We start from the raw sequence: 17,174 nt of genomic DNA, 5'->3' as shown, positions 1-17,174 counted from the left end.
GTGATCTTTCTTTGATTCTTCTGCTCCTCTTCTGTTTCCCAGAAACTGCTAGCCTAAAAGGGCTTGTCTCCATGCTGGTGCTTCTCCTGGTTTGGCTTTGCTTGCTGCCATGCCTCCTTTTCTTGCGCATTTAAGTGAGGTATGGTACCCATAGAGGCTGGTATTGAAGTCCAATACACCAGGTTTTACCAGTAAGGTGGTCAACAAATAATTATGGTGTATGTCAGGCAAGTTATGCCTCTGAGCCTCAGTTTACTCATCAGTAAAATGGAATTAAATAAGCTCCCTCCTCTAATATTTCAGTATTGTCAGAATTTCATAGTTAATATTTAGTTTAACATTTATAGGTAGCTGGAGGTACACTATGGAGAAACTGGGGCCTAGAAATCTAGATGGGATTAATGATCTGTGTACAGGTGGTAGTTGAAATCATCTTCCATTCTCCTGCTGACTGCATTAGGAAACACCCACAGTTGAGGGTCAGGGCTGAGGGGTTGGCGTCAGATGGCTGTCCACAATCTGGTAGGGTCCTTGGGAAAGATTTCAGGGGTGAGGTAACCTCATGTAGAAAAGAAAGCTTAGTAAGAATGAGAGTTGAGTTGGAGACTCCCCGGTGCTGTTTTCCCCTCCACCTCTCACCCCCCTCCCCCACTCCTGCCAATCACCGATTCTGACTATCAAGGCACAAAGGTAGAAAATCCCCTGGGGTTTCAGGCCAGGAAGCCTCTTATTGTCCGGCTCTGACGCTCAGCGAGGAGAATGGGAAAAGGCTGCCCTCCCCCCTTTCTCGCTCCCTGCCACGCTCGTCTTGCTTTTGCAAGTGGGAAGCAATGTCAGGCCCCACGCAATCCCTTTTGCAAAGCTGGAGAGAGAGAGAGAGAGAAAGAGAGAGAGGGAGGGAGGGGCGGGCGAGAGAGAGAGAGAGAGAGAGAGTGTGTGTGTGTGTGTGTGTTGTGTGTGTGTGTGTTGTGTGTGTGTGTGTGTGTGTTGTGTGTGTGTGTGTTGTGTGTGTGTGTTGTGTGTGTGTGTGTGTGTGTTGTGTGTGTGTGTGTGTGTGTGTTGTGTAGCGAGGAGGATTGGGGGTGGGATTTCATGACGTTACCGGCTCCGCCTCCCGGTGTATAAAACGGGCGCTTGGCGCGCAACGACCCCAAGCAGCAGCTTTGAAGCTTGAGCAACCGAGCTCGGCATCCCCAACCCAACTCGGCTGAACTCAGCCTCACCGAACCCTATCCGAGACGCTCCGCGCTCTGGGCTTGCAAAAGCTCCCCGGTAAGCGTTGGAGGCCGACAAGTGTGTCGGAGGGGGCGGGCGAGGGTCTGGGCATACCTAGGATTCTCTGGCAACCATGGCATGCAGTTGCATCAACACGGCCGTGACCTGTTGCTGGCGAGACCCCAGCCCTGGGAGCCAAGGCTCCCATTTCCACCTCAGCCCCAGACCTTTTCTAGATGGGGGCATAAGAAACTGGGAGCTGAGTCGCGGGGCATAGGGCGGAACCCCTCCTCTCGGGTGTGAGCAATTTCTGGCTGCTCAGGGGCCCCTCTCGGGGGGCGTCTCCAAATCTTTAGATGTCGAAGCCCCGCCTCACTGTTGATCCTTGCTGGTCAGCCTTGCGGGGCGGGAGGAAGTGGGGGAACATTTGCTTACCCCCCTGGGCGATGGCAGCGCCAGTTACACGGTGTGGGCTTGGAGAGGAAGGATGGAACTGAGTCGGTGCTCACTTTTGATCTGTAGCCGAGGTCGGTCCCCCCTCCCTCCGGGAGATCTAGGAACCTTGCTTATTTGAAGCCCTGGGGGCGAGCGCCGAAAAGGAATGTGGATATTGGGTGTGAGAAGGGGGTTCTCCCCAGAGCTGCTGGCCTTTCCTGGGTTGAGTTCTGTTTAATCCCCAAAGAACCACAGGCCAGGGAACTGACACAATTGAGCTTCTCTGGCTCCTGGGTTGGGGTCTAGGATAAACGCTATAGTTTCCCCGCCAAAGAAAGAAGAGACTAATATTGATTGATCACCTACTAGGTGCCAGGCCACTGAACTATCGGGAGGTTTCACATGCCTTTTCTGAAATTAGTCCTTCCACAAACCTGTGAGGTATTGTTATTCCTACTTGCATATGAAGAAACTGAGGTTAGAGGAAAAGTGACTTGCCTTTGTCCCTTCAACATCCTCCTCCCATCCCCCCCCCAGCTCCTTTACTTGGTGGAGTGGGTATTGTAATTCACTCTTAGAGTTTAGGGATAATGAGCCCTATTGAAGGTCTTTTGTCTTGTTTTTCACCAGATCCTTCCTAGCATCCTCTTCAATTCCAGCCAGAATGCTGTGGCAGGCGCTTTGCAGATTTGGTCAAAAGCTGGTACGCAGACGTACACTGGAGCCAGGCATGGCTGAGACTCGCCTTGCTAGATGCCTGACCACTCTGGATTTAGTGGCCCTAGGTGTGGGCAGCACATTGGGTGCAGGCGTGTATGTCCTGGCTGGCGAGGTGGCCAAAGATAAAGCAGGACCATCCATTGTGATCTGCTTTTTGGTGGCCGCCCTATCTTCTATGTTGGCTGGGCTGTGCTATGCGGAGTTTGGTGCTCGGGTTCCCCGTTCTGGTTCTGCGTATCTCTACAGCTATGTCACTGTGGGTGAACTCTGGGCCTTCACCACTGGCTGGAACCTCATCCTCTCCTATGTCATCGGTGAGATGGTGGGGCAGGGGGCAACTGCACAACCAATGAAGGGGCATGGAGTCAGGAAATCTGGGTGGAGTGGTGAAGTGAGGTGTTCATTCACAGGACTTAAATATCCATAAATGCGTGTATTTGTTGGGGGGCTGGGAGGGTTGAAGTTGTGGAGAAATTGTTTGTTCTACTTACCTCTGTCTTGGTGTCCTTAATTGACTGGCTTTGGTTCTTAAAAGGTAAGAGTAGGTGAAAATAGCAGGTATTCTTGTGAGACTGGTCTGGGGGAGGGAGGAGAGGAGAGAGGAAACTTGACCCCGTGTTTCTGCCTCTGGTCCACCAGGTACAGCCAGTGTGGCCCGGGCCTGGAGCTCAGCTTTTGACAACCTGATTGGGAACCACATCTCTCAGACCCTGCAGGGGAGCATCTCACTGCACGTTCCCCATGTCCTCGCAGAATATCCAGACTTTTTTGCTATGGGCCTTGTGTTGTTGCTCACCGGTGAGGCAAGGGACAGGGACAGTGACGGGGGTGGGGCTAGTGGGGACTAGGCCTGGGAGCTTGTGGAGGTGAGAGCAGTGAGAAAGAAGAAGCTGGGAAGGAAAGGTCTGCACATAGAGGCAAGGAAACAAAGCTTGGACTGAGGCCTTTCTTTCCCACAGGATTGCTGGCTCTGGGGGCTAGTGAGTCAGCCCTGGTTACCAAAGTGTTCACGGTGGTGAATCTTTTGGTTCTCGGTTTTGTCATCATCTCTGGCTTCATTAAGGGAGATCTGCACAACTGGAAGCTCACAGAAGAGGACTACAAACTGGCCGTGGCTGGACTCAATGACACCTATAGGTTAGGAGATTCAGGAGATGCAGAGCTGGGAGCATGACGGGGAACAGAGGGATCTGCGCTGAGGGATTTTGGATTGGCAGTGGGGAGGAATGGGAGCCTAGGCCTTGAAGACCCAGCTAAATAGTTGGGCCTTAGAGAAAAGGAACAAGAGTTGGCTGAACACGCTCTTACCTTTTCTACCCCTTCTTTCACTTTAGCTTGGGCCCTCTGGGCTCTGGAGGGTTTGTGCCTTTCGGCTTCGAGGGGATTCTCCGTGGAGCAGCGACCTGTTTCTATGCATTTGTTGGTTTCGACTGTATTGCTACCACTGGTAACACAGTCATTCCGTTCTGTCTGGGGCTTGGGCATCTGCGTGTGCTCAGGTGGTGTGCGGGTTGGAGTGGTAGAGGAGCGAGCCTGCTTCTCTGATTCAGAACCTTGTGCCCCTTCCTGCAGGGGAAGAGGCCCAGAATCCCCAGCGTTCCATCCCCACAGGCATTGTGATTTCACTCTTCGTCTGCTTTTTGGCCTATTTTGGTGTCTCTTCGGCACTCACACTCATGATGCCTTACTACCAGCTTCAACCCGAGAGCCCCTTGCCTGAGGCCTTTCTCTATACTGGATGGGACCCTGCCCGCTATGTTGTAGCCATCGGATCCCTCTGTGCTCTTTCTACCAGGTCAGTGTCAAATGTTTGTTTTCCTCTGCTGTCAGAGTCTCAGGTGATAGCGTTCCACACCAGAGAATACCCCTTAAAAGGCCCTTAAGTAGTCCCTAAAATGGCTGTGAGCAGAAGGTGGAGACTCGTTAAGCTCACAGTCCTGAGGAGAGAGATGCCCCGTCAACGCCGCTCTGGGCGTACTTCTCTCCAGCCTCTTGGGCTCTATGTTCCCCATGCCTCGGGTGATCTACGCGATGGCAGAGGATGGCCTCCTGTTTCGTGTCCTTGCCCGGATCTACACCGGCACACACACCCCCATCGTGGCCACTGTGGTCTCTGGCATCATCGCAGGTGAAAACTCTTCTTTGCCCTTCCCCTCGTTGTTTCAGCAACTCCGTTCACTTTGCTCTTGCCTTTGCTCATGTTTTCTGCCCATCAATTTCAGCATTCATGGCATTCCTCTTTGAACTCACTGACCTGGTGGACCTCATGTCAATTGGGACCCTGCTTGCTTACTCCCTGGTGGCTATTTGTGTTCTCATCCTCAGGTGAGACTCCTTTCCTCTGCATGCTGTGGTTTGGGTTTTGAGTCTGAGATGAGGAGTGATGGGGACCTGCTCCTCCTTCTCTTCCTTCATCATCCTGACTTTCCTTGAGGAATAGGGACATCCCTCCCTGCCAAAAAGAGTGGCTACCCTTAATGGTGACGAGGAAGGTTAAGCTGCCTGGGAGAAGATGGTATAGTGGTTAAGGGTTGTTCTTAATACTGCCATCTTCCTCTTGTCTCAGGTATCAGCCTGACCAGGAGATGAGGAATGAGGAAGGTGAAGTGGAGTTGCAGGAGGAGAAGATCCATGAAGCAGAGAAGCTGACCCTACAGGGACTATTTTGTCCACTCAACTCCATCCCCACTCCACTCTCTGGCCAAGTTGTCTATGTTTGTTCCTCACTACTTGGTGAGCATTGGCATTTTTCTCTTGGGTCAGCACGATGGGAAGGAGGGGAGTGTGTGGCATTTGGTGGCTGAGAGAGGGTGACCCTCCTTGGAGCGGGGTGCCTAATGTCTTAATATGTTGCTCTCAAGAACTGGTTTTGATGTTTCTCAACTTGACCCTTGAAGCTCTACTGCTGAGTGTCCTTTGCCTGGTGCTGGCCCAGTGGTCCACTCCACTGCTTTCTGGAGACCCAGTGTGGATTGCAGTGTTTGTGCTGCTCCTGATGCTCATTACTGGGATCACTGGAGTCATCTGGAGACAGCCACAGAGCTCCACTCCACTTCACTTTAAGGTAAATGACCTCTTTTTTTCCCCTCCACCAACCCATCTTGGAAGAATACGTTCCAGATACCTTGCAGTCTCATACATATTCTTTCATTGGACAAGAAGGGAAAGATATAGGAGATACCTAGGCCAAAGATGTCTTCTCTGACCCTTCCTTTTCCATTTCCACAAATTCTGCATATTCTTGGAGTCCCATATGAGGTACACTACATGAATGGACACTGAAATACACAGCATGAGTAGGAGTCGGACTCTCCCTTTCCTGGCTTGAGTAGGTTAGGGATCTCTTTCTATATCACCCTGTGGTCTGTACAAAGAAGATTTTGCTTTGTTCCCAGGTACCTGCTTTGCCTCTCCTCCCACTAGTGAGCATCTTTGTGAATATTTACCTTATGATGCAGATGACAGCTGGTACCTGGGCCCGATTTGGGGTCTGGATGCTGATTGGTAGGTATCCACTTGGGAAGAGTAGGCCTCTCGGGTCTCCTTTCCCACCTCCTTTCCCTCTTGAGTAGGAGCCCTATTAAGCTTTTACAGGCCACTATTTTCCCTACCTCACAGCTACCTTTCCCTACTAGGGTTTGCTATCTACTTCGGCTATGGGATGCAGCACAGCCTGGAAGAGGTTAAGAGTGACCAACCCCCACTCAAGTCTAGGGCCAAAACTGTAGACCTGGATCTCAGCAGTGCCTGTACACATTCGATTTGACATCATCACACCTGAATGCTGTCTGTTCTCCCCGCACAATAATGGAGAGTACTCCTGACCACACAGAGAGCTAGGCTTCCCATGGGATGTTGGTGGGGCAACACAGATAGAGCTCTGTATTTATTGTGGAGTGAAGGATGTGTCTGCTCTTTCTTGTCTTTTTTTTTTCACTCGTCTACTTTTTAACTGTATCTGTAGCTGCTTACTGGCTTTTAAAAAATTATTAAAAGAAACTAGAAATAGAAACTATGTCTTGTTCTTTGCTTACTGGAGATGATATGGAGCCTGACTTTCAGTGTGGAGAGCTTCAGATAAGTGTCCTTTGTTTGCTGCCGTCACCGCAAAAGTATCTGCTGTGCCTGTGTGTGCTTTCTTGTTGGCTTGGGGTTTGAGTAGGATGGTGTAAGTAGCCATCAAGTCTAGTCACACTTCAAGGAACGATCTTGAGATATGTTTTCCCCTTGCTACACAAAAGGTTAGGTTCTGAATCAGTAGACAGCAAGACTCGTCTCTGGGATTTGGGGGTGGACTCTGATCTCAACACTGGCATTGGTCAGGGCCTACACTGAGACCATTGTCTTCTGTTCCACCCCTTCTAGTTGGACCAGTCCCAGACTCCTATGACTACCTGGACAACAGAAATTTTGGCTGTGGTGCTTAGTACTTCTGGGAAGGGGTGGACAATAGGAGAGGATGGGTAAAGGACTGTGTATATGTATAGCTACTGGTTGTTGTAAGGAAACTGAGGTTAGAGCTGCTCAGACCAAGAACTATTCATTCCTCCATTTACTCAACAAACATGAGGAGTGCCTGTAAAATGCTAGGCCCGTGCTGGGTGCTGGGGATACGAACATGAATAAAACATAGTCCCTGCCCTCAAGGAACTCACGATCTAGTGGGGGAGACAAGCAGGTAAACAGGAAACAATGCGATTTGTCTCAGGGCAGGGGTAAGTGCCGAGAGCTGCAGAGGCACAAAGAAGGATGTGCTTGACCTGAGTGCACCCTGCGGCTTGTGGGATCTTAGTTCCCCGACCAGGGATTAAACCCGGACCTTCTGCAGTGAAAGCGTGGAGTCCTAACCACTGGACCGCCAGTGAATTCCCTTGAGTAGGTGTTTATGAAGTGGACTGAGGGGGAGGGCTTATCTGCCAGTGAACAGTGTGAAAAGGCGTACTGTGTTGGGGGTATGACATAGTTTAATGTGGCTGGAGGGCAGCATATATGGGGTTGTGGTGAAAGGTAAGAGACCACACGAGTAGCCTTGTATACCCTACCTAGGAATTCAGATGTTATCTTAAAATGGTGTGTGTGTGTGGAGCGGGGGAGGGGGTGTTGTCACTGAATGATTCCAAGCAAAAGGGGTGGTTGGATTTATTAGTCTGGCAGCAGCAAGGAGGATGGCTTGGAAGAGGGTGGGGGAAGTTAGAGCAGTGTGATAATAGCTGCCATTTATTCAGTATTTATTTTATGCCAGATACTGTGCATATAATCTCTTTTTAGTTCTTGCAATGACCCAATGAAGTAGATGTTATGGTAATTATTTTTTACAGATGAGGAAAACAGGTTTGTGGTAAGAGATATGCTGTAGGTCACATAACTTGGAGTGATCAGGGCCGGGATATGCACCCAGTTCTGACTCTGCAGCCTGTGCTCTTTAACCACTGTGTGACATTGCTAGCAGTAATTAGTTAGAAGAGCATCATAGTCATTTGGGCAAAATATTTCAGGATTTTTGGTCATTTGGATGTTGGAGCTAAGAAAGAAGTGGATGATTTAGATTTCTGGGTGAACTTTCTGGGTGAATGGTCAAATTATTAGCCAAGATGGAGAGCGTAAGAGGAAGAGCATATCTGGGGAAAGATAAATTCAGTTCTAGATATGCTGAGTTTATAAACATGTACATGAGTTTAGCTTCATATAGGTGAAGATACATAATCACCCATTGGAACTTGGAGCTAGGCTAGAGGTCTAGGCTAGAGTTACAGATTTAGGAATCATCAACTCAGAGGGCAAATGAGTATGTAATGGAAGCTGTGTGTGGGGCTAAAGATTGCCTTGGGGCAAAATAAACAATCAAACTTTTGAAGCACAAATGATATCATTTCCTTTATGTACAAAGAACTCGTAAAAAATAAGAAAGATGAATAACTTGACAGAAAAATGAGTACAGGTTATAGTGTTCAGAAAAAGAATATAAGATACCAACAAATATAAAAAAAGATACTGAACCTCACTCAACAAGAAATGCTAATTAAAACAACCATGAGAATTCAGTTGTTCTTACCTTCCAGACTGGCAAAACAAATTTCGATGACAAGGCATTGGCAAAAGTGAGGGTAAACAGGCAATCTTATACCTGATGGGGATATACATTCTTGTGACTTTTGCGGAGGGTAATTTGATGATACCAGAATTAAAAACACATTCTTTTTGATCTGACAATTTCATTTATAGGAATTAAAAATTTACGTATATGAGGATATTTACAGTAACATTATTCATAATAGCGTAAAACTTGGAAGCTACCTGATGTGCACTGGCCAGGAACTAGTTAAGTTATATTAATTCAGTGGAAGACATACAGCCATTTAAAAGATGAGATCTTGCTTTCCTGGACATAAAAGCTCATTATAAATCTATGTTAAATAAAACAACATGGCATTTACTCAAAAAAAGAGAAAAAAAAGATAGAATTATATGTGCCAAGAGGTGATATGGAAAGAGCTCCAAGTCACACTTTAAGTAGAGACAAAACAAAATGGAACAAAAACCCCAAGGTGCAGAATATTTGTGTGAAAGAGCAAAAGAGGATGTATTTATACCTTTTATTCTTTTTGAAAAATTAACCAGAAACCTCTGGTTTCTCCTCTGTACTTTTTCAGTTTTTCACCAGGTACAAACATTATTTTATTTTTTAAAAAATTAAAAAGAAAAATTTTTTTTGGCTGCACGTATGGGATCTTAGTTCCCTGTCCAGGGATCCAACGTATGTCCCCTGTGGTGGAAGCGTGGAGTCAACCACTGGACCGCCAGGGAAGTCCCCAAACATTAGTTTTTAAATTCCTTTTAAAAATCATTATGATAGTAAAAGATTGGAGGAACTCTAACATTGAAGTGATACAGGAGGAGGAGGACTCAGTGTAGGAGGAGGTGGAAACAGGAGAGTGATGTGGAAGTCTAGGGAGGAAGGGACCTCTCAGGTAGCAGTCAACAATGCCAAATGCTGCCTAGAGAGCCGAGTTAAATAAGATGAGGACAGAAAGGGTTCATTGGTTTTGTCAGTTAGTAGGTAATTGATCACTTCAAGAACAGTTTCTGTCAAGATGGGGGGGGGGGACTGCAGTGGATTGTGAATGGAGGGTGAGGAAGAGGACCTGGGCTATAGGCGAGCATTTCAGGGCACCGCTGGAGGGAGCTGAAGGAGAGGTTTGGGTTTTTTGTTTTGTTTCAAGATGGGCAATTCTTGCATTTACATGCTTAAAGGAGATTGTCAGTGGAGAGAGCGATAAATCCCGGCACTACTGTTCAAATAAATCTTTTGTGGAGGAAGGAGTAGTTCTTTGATTTGGTACTCTAGGTCTTTTTTCATTCAGTGCCGTGTTTCCCAGACCTCAGACAGGTAAGTATAGCCTTCATGAATTTTTCTCTTTTTGTGTAATTCCTGTACTATTTTAAAAAAAACACCAAATTTTAAGCTTAAATACACTTCTTTAAAAAAGAAAACATTTACCACTATCATAAGTGGAAAACAAAGTATTTTCCTAATACACATTAAAATATCCAACTATTAAAAAATGTTTGGCTGTGCACCACCTAAAATAATCACATACACCATATTTTGGAAACAGTTAACGCAGTGAATAATATCTCCGTAGGACACTATGCTTGACGCTGGAGTAGAAAATTGCTTTAGGCATGGTCTAACCTTGATCTCCTCAAGGAGCCAGAGATAAAATTGGCCCAAATAAGTACAGACACAAAGTGGGAAATAATAGAGGTCTAAGAGAGGTCTGAACGAAGTACCATGGGAATTCACATGAAGGAGTTCTGTGAAGTCTTCATGGAAGCTGAGGCTTTTAAGCTGTGCTTTAAAGGATGGGTAAAATACGTAATTTCAGATATGGTGGGAGAGCATTTCAGGAAGAGGGAACCTTGTGCACAAAGGCAAGAAGATGGGAAAGTTTATAATTCAGTTTGCCCAGAGCCTAGGATTTTGAAGTGGTGAAGTGGAAAAAGAAGGCAGGAAAGGCAGATTCCAGTCACTCTAGAACTCAATTCCAGGGCCTGCAAGTAAAAGGCAGGAAGTGTGTGGATAAGAGTGTTATAATATGTGAAGGAGAGAGTGGGTCTGTGATTTGTTTCAATGAATTAACCTCAGCTACCTACTCATATGGTTATATCCTAGATTTTGCCAGAATGTCACCTCTGAAATCACTATTTCAAACATCAAATTCTCTGTCTACATCTTCCCAAGCTCCAGCTCATTTGCTCAAGTAACCCCACTGCAACAATTCTTTGACCTCGTGAATCCTCCAATTCACACTCCCCTGCTCCCCAGATACACCTTCTCTGTGTTTATCAGTTTCCTCCAATCTTTGCTTGTTCCCTTTACCACTTAAATTTCTGAATTTATTATCATTATCACTCCTGCGAATATCTTCACCTCACTAGGCAATACTCCCGAGTCCTCTCCACCCCACCCGGAGGAATCCAAACATCTTCTCCATACTGTCACCTGTGTAGCTCAGGATTGTTGGAGGCAATCACACAGCTGGGCAGATTAATGATCATCAACCTTGATCAGGCCCTCAAAGAGGATTTCTGCCGGAAATCATCTTTTTCTCTCCGATTCCCCTGCTCTCTGAGACAACTGTTTCTTACCTTCCTCACATTCTTCAAATCTCTCCCTCCTACTGTCTGCTGTTGACTTTGCCTCATACTTTATTGCAAAAACACATGCCCATCAGATAAAAACTCCCTTATCTTCCTGTGGATTTTTCTTTTAATGGAAATAGCTTTTCTTTTTTTCCCCTAATGATAAAAATGTGTTCATTGTAGGACATTGAAAAACTGAAAGATATAAAGAAGAAAGTAAAGATTCTCCTAAATCCCAACACTCAAAGATAAACATTGTTAATATTTTGGTAAATACTCTTCCAGACATTTTCATTCAAATATGCATACATAAGTGTTTATCTTTTCTGTGAGACAGTTTACATATTAGTGGGATTGGTTGGTCGCTGTAGCCACTTCTGTCTCTTCCCATTCACACCCAGGTGGAGACCATCCCAATAGTTTTCTTAAATTGAAGTATATAGTTGATTTACAATATTCTGTTAGTTTCAGGTGTACAGCATAGTGATTCAGCTTTGTTGCAGATTCTTTTCCATTTATAGGTTATTATAATATATTGGCTATAATTCCCTGTGCTATACAGTAAATCCTTGTTGCTTATCTATTGTATGTGTAGTAGTTTTTTTAGTCACTCAAATCTATAAAATCATACTTCTTAAAAATTAGTTAATTAATTGATTTTTATTTTTGGCTGCATTGGGTCTTCATTGCTGTGTGCGAGCTTTCTCTAGTTGCGGCGAGCAGGGGCTTCTCACTGCGGTGGCTTTTCTTGTTGCAGAGCACGGGCTCTAGGCATGTGGGCTTCAGTAGTGTGGCACGCAGGCTCAGTAGTTGTGGCACACGGGCTTAGTTGCTTTGCAGCATGTGGGATCTTCCCGGACCAGGGCCCCAACCCGTGTCCCCTGCATTGGCAGGCGGATTCTTAACCACTGCACCACCAGGGAAGTCCCTACACCTTTTTGAGCAGTTGGTAACTTTTTTCTTTTTTTAAACTCAATGGTAGGATATAGGTATTTCCCAAGTTTTATACCTCTACGTTGTTTTCACAGCAGTGTTTTTAAAGGCTGTATAAGTATGCCACTATATGGTACTAATGTACACTAGGTTGTATAAATAGTCCACATTTAACTAGGTGAACACATAAGAGATTTACAACGCCTCAGTGAACATTTCTGTTAATCTATCTTTGCAAAATTTTCCAATTTCTTCTTTAGGAAAATTCCTAGAAGAGGAATTGTTGGGAAACGGTACACACATTTAAGACTTTGATACCAATTGCCAAACTGCCCTCCAGAAAATTTGCAGTAATTTGTACTCCTAACCAACAGTGCACAAGAGTGCCTGTTTTGTGCATCTTGTCAATTTGAGGTTTTGTTAATCTTTTTAACCTTTGCCAATCCGATAAATGAAAAAAAATTCACCTTGCTTTATTATTTGCGTTTCTTTGATTACTGGTGGGGTTGAACATCTCTTCATGTGTTTATTGGCTATTTATATTTCTTCCTGTGCAAATTGTCTGATCATGTCCTTCGCTGATTTATGTGCTAGACTATTTGTTTTTTTAATTTTAAGAGCTCTTACTGTTTATCTGTTATATATGTTGAAAAAATCTTTTTCTTATCTGTGGTTTGTCTTTCAACCTTGCTTATAGTACCATTCAGAAGATTTTAATTTTTATGTGGTAAAACTTATCATTATTTTTCCTTTTGATTCTGGTTTCAGGTCACGTTTAGATCTTGTCATGTTTATAAAATACTCACCCAAACTTCCTTTAGAAGTTTTATGATTCAATTTAATCTTTGATGAATCCAGAGTTCATTTTGGTATATGAAGTAAGGCAGGGATCTGGTTTTATTTATTTTTTTAAATGGCTATCCGGTTGTTTCAATACTTTTTCCGGACCAGCTCTTTTCTCCACTGATTTGAATCATTTCTATATATACTCGGGCCTGTTTGTGGACTGTATTTTGTTCCATTTATCTGTCTGCATACACTATTACCATACAGTTGTATTTACGGTAGTTTTAATATCTGGTAGAACAAGCCCCTGTCCCTTACTTTATTATTACTTTTGTTTTTAGAATTTTCCAGACTATAATTGCGTATTTACTCTGGAGGTGTTTTTCTTCTTTTAACAAGGTGTAATGCTACCTTCTGCACTACTTTGCATTCTCGGTTGCTTACTCTCTTTTAATCCAGTCTATTAATGAGAGTCTTAATAAGCGCTCATTAGAGTCCAAGTTGTTCACCTGCCTTATGTAACAATCTCTTTCAACATTTCTGCACTAAATTGTTAAAGGGTTGCAGTGGAAAATTTATAGTTTATGCTAGGGGTAAGGTAAGATAATTTACAGCATGTTGAGTGCTGCTTAATGGTATTTTACTACTCACTCTTGCATGTCCTCCCCAATATGTAACTGCTTCTTTTATGATCTCTTTTCCTCTTCTCTCTTTGACTTTTTTTTTCTGTCTCTTAATTCTCATTTACTTTTAACATCTAGAGAGGCCATCTAGATCAAAACCAAAAACATTGGGGCCACCCATACAACATAAGGGTTTTTTACCCTTTCTGCATATTTTCCTTTATTCCACTGGCCCTTTCAGTGCAGTGGTGTCAGCTCAGTGAGTAGCCCTGACTTTGGAGTCTTATTTGCAGTCAGTATTAATCAACAGAGTCATTTGATTCCTGTATGCCTGATATAATCTTGGATAATATAATATCCATTCTACTACAGACATTATTAATCACTAAGAGCTCTAAAAGGACCCCTGTGGGCTTGAGAGCTGAGGTCTAATTATTGTCCTGTTTCTTCATCTGTTCATCCGTGAACAAAGGAGTTATGCTAGAGCCAGGAGCTTGGGTGGAATGATAGAAGTTGGGAGCCCTTAACTGCCAACCAGGAAATGGGGAGTGATAATGGGAACTAATATTCTTTAAGTACCTACCATATGCCAGCCACTGTTCTAGATGCTTTATGTACACTATTGCATTGAACCAGAAGCCTAGAATTACTTTTACTTTTATTCCCATCTTACAGATGAGGAAATTGAGGCGCTGAGATTCTAAGTAGCTAGCGCCAGCTCACGCAGTATGTAGTGCATGAGGATTCAGTCAATTATGGGATACCACCAGACTTCTTCCCCTAATTTAGCAATCTAGGATTGTGAAATATATATTAAGTTGCAGGATTTAATAGAGGAGGATCCAAAAGAAAAGTAGTTAATAGCAGTACTTCCTGTTTCCCCCCTTTTCTTCACTATACTATGTGATCTAGATGCAGAAAATTTTGAAGAGGGAAAAGAAATTATTTTTAGAAATCCCATCTTTTCCACGATAAATAACGACTGACTCTGAGACTCTTAGGGTCAGGAGGCAACTCTGTTAGTGTTCCCAGACTTGAAGCCACAATCTCTTCTCTTCATCTTGTTAGCCAGCTCCACATCTGGCTTGACTGAGGTGCACAAGGCTTAAAAGAGGGATATGTGAGGGAAGGGGTGGGAGGCTTGTTAATGCTTTGATTTGGCGTGTCCCCAAATTTGGAGGCCTCATGCCTTAACACTGTTGTCTCTGAGTGGAGATTTCAGTAGAGGCCAACTCCTTGGTTGCAAGCATCACTCATAGATTTAGCTGGAATCAAACATGTTCACATATATATATTCCACACCATCCCTGAAACCATTTGTTTGGAGTTGGGTAGGACCCCTGCCCTTGCTGTGAGCCTGCAGGGGAGTCACTGTGTAGTTTCCTTCAGATTTGACAATGGCAGGGCAGCAGAAACATGTCTTGGAACTACAGGGTTGTTCAGTCTCCTCAACTTCTTTTTTTTTTAATTAATTAATTAATTAGTTTTTATTTTTGGCTGCATTTGGTCTTCATTGCTGCTCGCAAGCTTTCTCTAGTTGCAGCAAGCGGAGGCTACCCTTTGTTGCTGTGCGTGGGCTTCTCATTGCAGTGGCTTCTCTTGTTGCGGAGCATGGGCTCTAGGCGCGTGGGCTTCAGTCGTTGTGGCTCTCCGGCTCTAGAGTGAAGCCTCAGTAGCTGTGGTGCACGGGCTTGGTTGCTCTGAGGCATGTGGGATCTTCCCAGACCAGGGCTCGAACTCGTGTCCCCTGCATTGGCAGGCGGATTCTTTTTTTTTTTTTAATAAATTTATTTATTTAATTTATTTATTTTTGGCTATGTTGGGTCTTCGTTGCTGTGTGTGGGCTTTCTCTAGCTGCGGTGAGTGGGGGCTACTCTTCATTGTGGTGTGCAGGCTTCTCACTGCGGTGGCTTTTTTTGTTGCGGAACACGGGCTTTAGGTGCAGGGGCTTCAGTAGTTGTGGCTCACGGGCTCTTAAGAGTGCAGGCTGAGCAGTTGTGGTGCACGGGCTTAGTTGCTCCGCGGCATGTGGGATCTTCTCGGACCAGGGCTCGAACCCGTGTTCCCTGCATTGGCAGGCGGATTCTTAACCACTGCGCCACCAGGGAAGGCCTTCTCAACTTCTTATATTTCTGACCTTTGCACTCTTGAATAACCATTGGGCAACACTGTTTACTTTCCGTTTCTTCCTCCCTCCCTCTGTCCCTGTTCTTTCTTTTGTTTGTTTGTTTTTGCAGTATGCGGGCCTCTCACTGCTGTGGCCTCTCCCGTTGCGGAGCACAGGCTTCCGGATGCGCAGGCTCAGCGGCCATGGCTCACGGGCCCAGCCACGCCGCGGCATGTGGGATCTTCCCGGACCAGGGCACAAACCCGTGTCCCCTGCATCGGCAGGCGGACTCTCAACCACTGTGCCACCAGGGAAGCCCTGTCCCTTTTCTTTTTTTCTTTCGAAGGCCTGCTCTCCTCTTTCCTGTAACCCTCGCCATCTGCACTCTTCCCGCAGTAACTGCAGTATGTTTCAGTATTGCACTATACTCCCTCACTTTCATTGATTCTCACCCCGGCTCTCTGAACTGCATCCCCAGAACTTCACGCCTGGACTGTGCCCAGAAACTCAGGCTTCGAGATGAAGGGAAAACGTCAATTGGGAGAGGCCTCTCATTGACATCGCTATGGGGGGAGGAGCTTTCCAAGCGTCTTCACTGGCACTGGGGACTTGGTTTGCGCAGGGAGCACTGTGGCGTCGGCTGTCCTGGCGGAGGTGTACAGGTTAGTTGTTTCTAACTAGCAAGGAGATGCGGTCGTTAGGTCAACACTTTTTAAAGTGGCCCTGAGGCAGTGATTTTGAACTATGGAGCTGACTCTCCGGTGAAGGAAGACGGGGAGAGACAGGGTTTTGGGACTTGAAGTATGGGGAGTGGTGTGGCGGAGGGACTTGGATGAAGTATGTGGAGTGGTGCGGCGCCGCGGGACTTGGATGAAGTATGTGGAGTGGTGCGCCGGCCCGGGGGTGGGTGGGTGGGGGGGCGAAGGACCGTCAGTGATTGGATGCTTAGAACGTATGTGCGTCGGGGTCAGGGGATTTTGAACCAATTAGGCGGATTGTTCTTAGAAAAGAAGTCCGACGAAAATTTCCCCTGAGCCGGAAACCCGTGGCCGGAGTCCCGTCGCCGGAGACCCGTGGCCGGAGTCCCGTTGCCGGACCGCTTGCTGCTGCCTCTCATTAACTGCTTTTTCTGGGTTTTAAAATTTCCTCAGCATTTTTTTGGGTAACAACTAACAGGAAAACTTTGAAAAGAAATTTATTGAGAAGCTGGAGAATAAAGGACAGAATATTAAAATATTTTCTTATTTCGTAGGCCTGAACCGGAGATTTAAAAATGGACGCCGTTGATATTCGTTTCATGGACTTTAAAGGTATTTAGCTTTGCACTAGAAAATGTCAGACTGTTCGCTACCTTATCTAAGATCTTCTGAATGTATTTTCTTTCCTAATTTTATCTCTTTGGCCTATCCACAGCTCCAAGTTTTCTCCTATAGGTATCGGAAAGCAGTGTTGATGTTTAAGACACCGGAACCCTTTTATAAACTAGCGTAGGGAAATAGAATTCACAATTCACAGCTTGTTTTCTCAGGATTTTTGTGGCATGCATAATAACACTGGTTTAATCTGAAATAGAAATCTCCTGCGTTAAAAGTACATTAAAAAATTACGGCTAGATCCTGAAGTGCCTTTCCATAATCATCAGTTAAAAATAAATTATATCCTGTGAAGCTTTAGTCTTTTTTTTTTTTTTTTTTTTTTTTTTTTTTTTTTTT

General features: G+C 45.2%; 2 protein-coding genes across 2 annotated transcripts in view; both read left to right on the top strand.

The window, feature by feature from the left end:
• The first annotated feature begins 1,102 nt into the window (after positions 1-1,102).
• On the top strand, positions 1,103-6,376 carry SLC7A3 (solute carrier family 7 member 3). Its single transcript, XM_027093580.1, has 12 exons — positions 1,103-1,272; positions 2,281-2,684; positions 3,010-3,168; positions 3,330-3,507; positions 3,705-3,817; positions 3,943-4,165; positions 4,359-4,498; positions 4,593-4,695; positions 4,937-5,103; positions 5,268-5,434; positions 5,766-5,874; positions 6,006-6,376. Exons 2-12 carry the CDS (start codon positions 2,315-2,317, stop codon positions 6,134-6,136), a joined length of 1,860 nt encoding a protein of 619 aa, XP_026949381.1. The 5' UTR covers positions 1,103-1,272; positions 2,281-2,314; the 3' UTR covers positions 6,137-6,376.
• Positions 6,377-16,020: 9,644 nt separating this feature from the next.
• TEX11 (testis expressed 11) overlaps positions 16,021-17,174 on the top strand; it is a 345,168-nt gene continuing 344,014 nt past the window's right edge. The window contains exons 1-2 of the mRNA XM_027093589.1: positions 16,021-16,124; positions 16,715-16,772. Of these exons, the coding sequence (XP_026949390.1) occupies positions 16,736-16,772 (37 nt within the window). The 5' untranslated portion in view covers positions 16,021-16,124; positions 16,715-16,735. The remainder of the gene's footprint in view (positions 16,125-16,714; positions 16,773-17,174) is intronic.

The sequence above is a fragment of the Aethalodelphis obliquidens genome, unplaced genomic scaffold (assembly GCF_003676395.1).
Source record: "Aethalodelphis obliquidens isolate GAN/ISIS:26980383/991018 unplaced genomic scaffold, ASM367639v1 scaffold85, whole genome shotgun sequence".
Taxonomy (NCBI): domain Eukaryota; kingdom Metazoa; phylum Chordata; class Mammalia; order Artiodactyla; family Delphinidae; genus Aethalodelphis; species Aethalodelphis obliquidens.
Note: the sequence above shows the minus strand (reverse complement) of the source record. Positions and strands in the feature narration are given on the sequence as shown.

Coding starts and splice junctions, on each gene's coding strand:
- SLC7A3 (XM_027093580.1), top strand. CDS start 2,315: ATGCTGTGGCAGGCGCTTTGCAGATTTGGTCAAAAGCTGGTACGCAGA. Junction 3,818..3,942: donor CGACTGTATTGCTACCACTG/GTAACACAGTCA, acceptor CCCTTCCTGCAG/GGGAAGAGGCCCAGAATCCC. Junction 5,104..5,267: donor TGTTTGTTCCTCACTACTTG/GTGAGCATTGGC, acceptor TGACCCTTGAAG/CTCTACTGCTGAGTGTCCTT.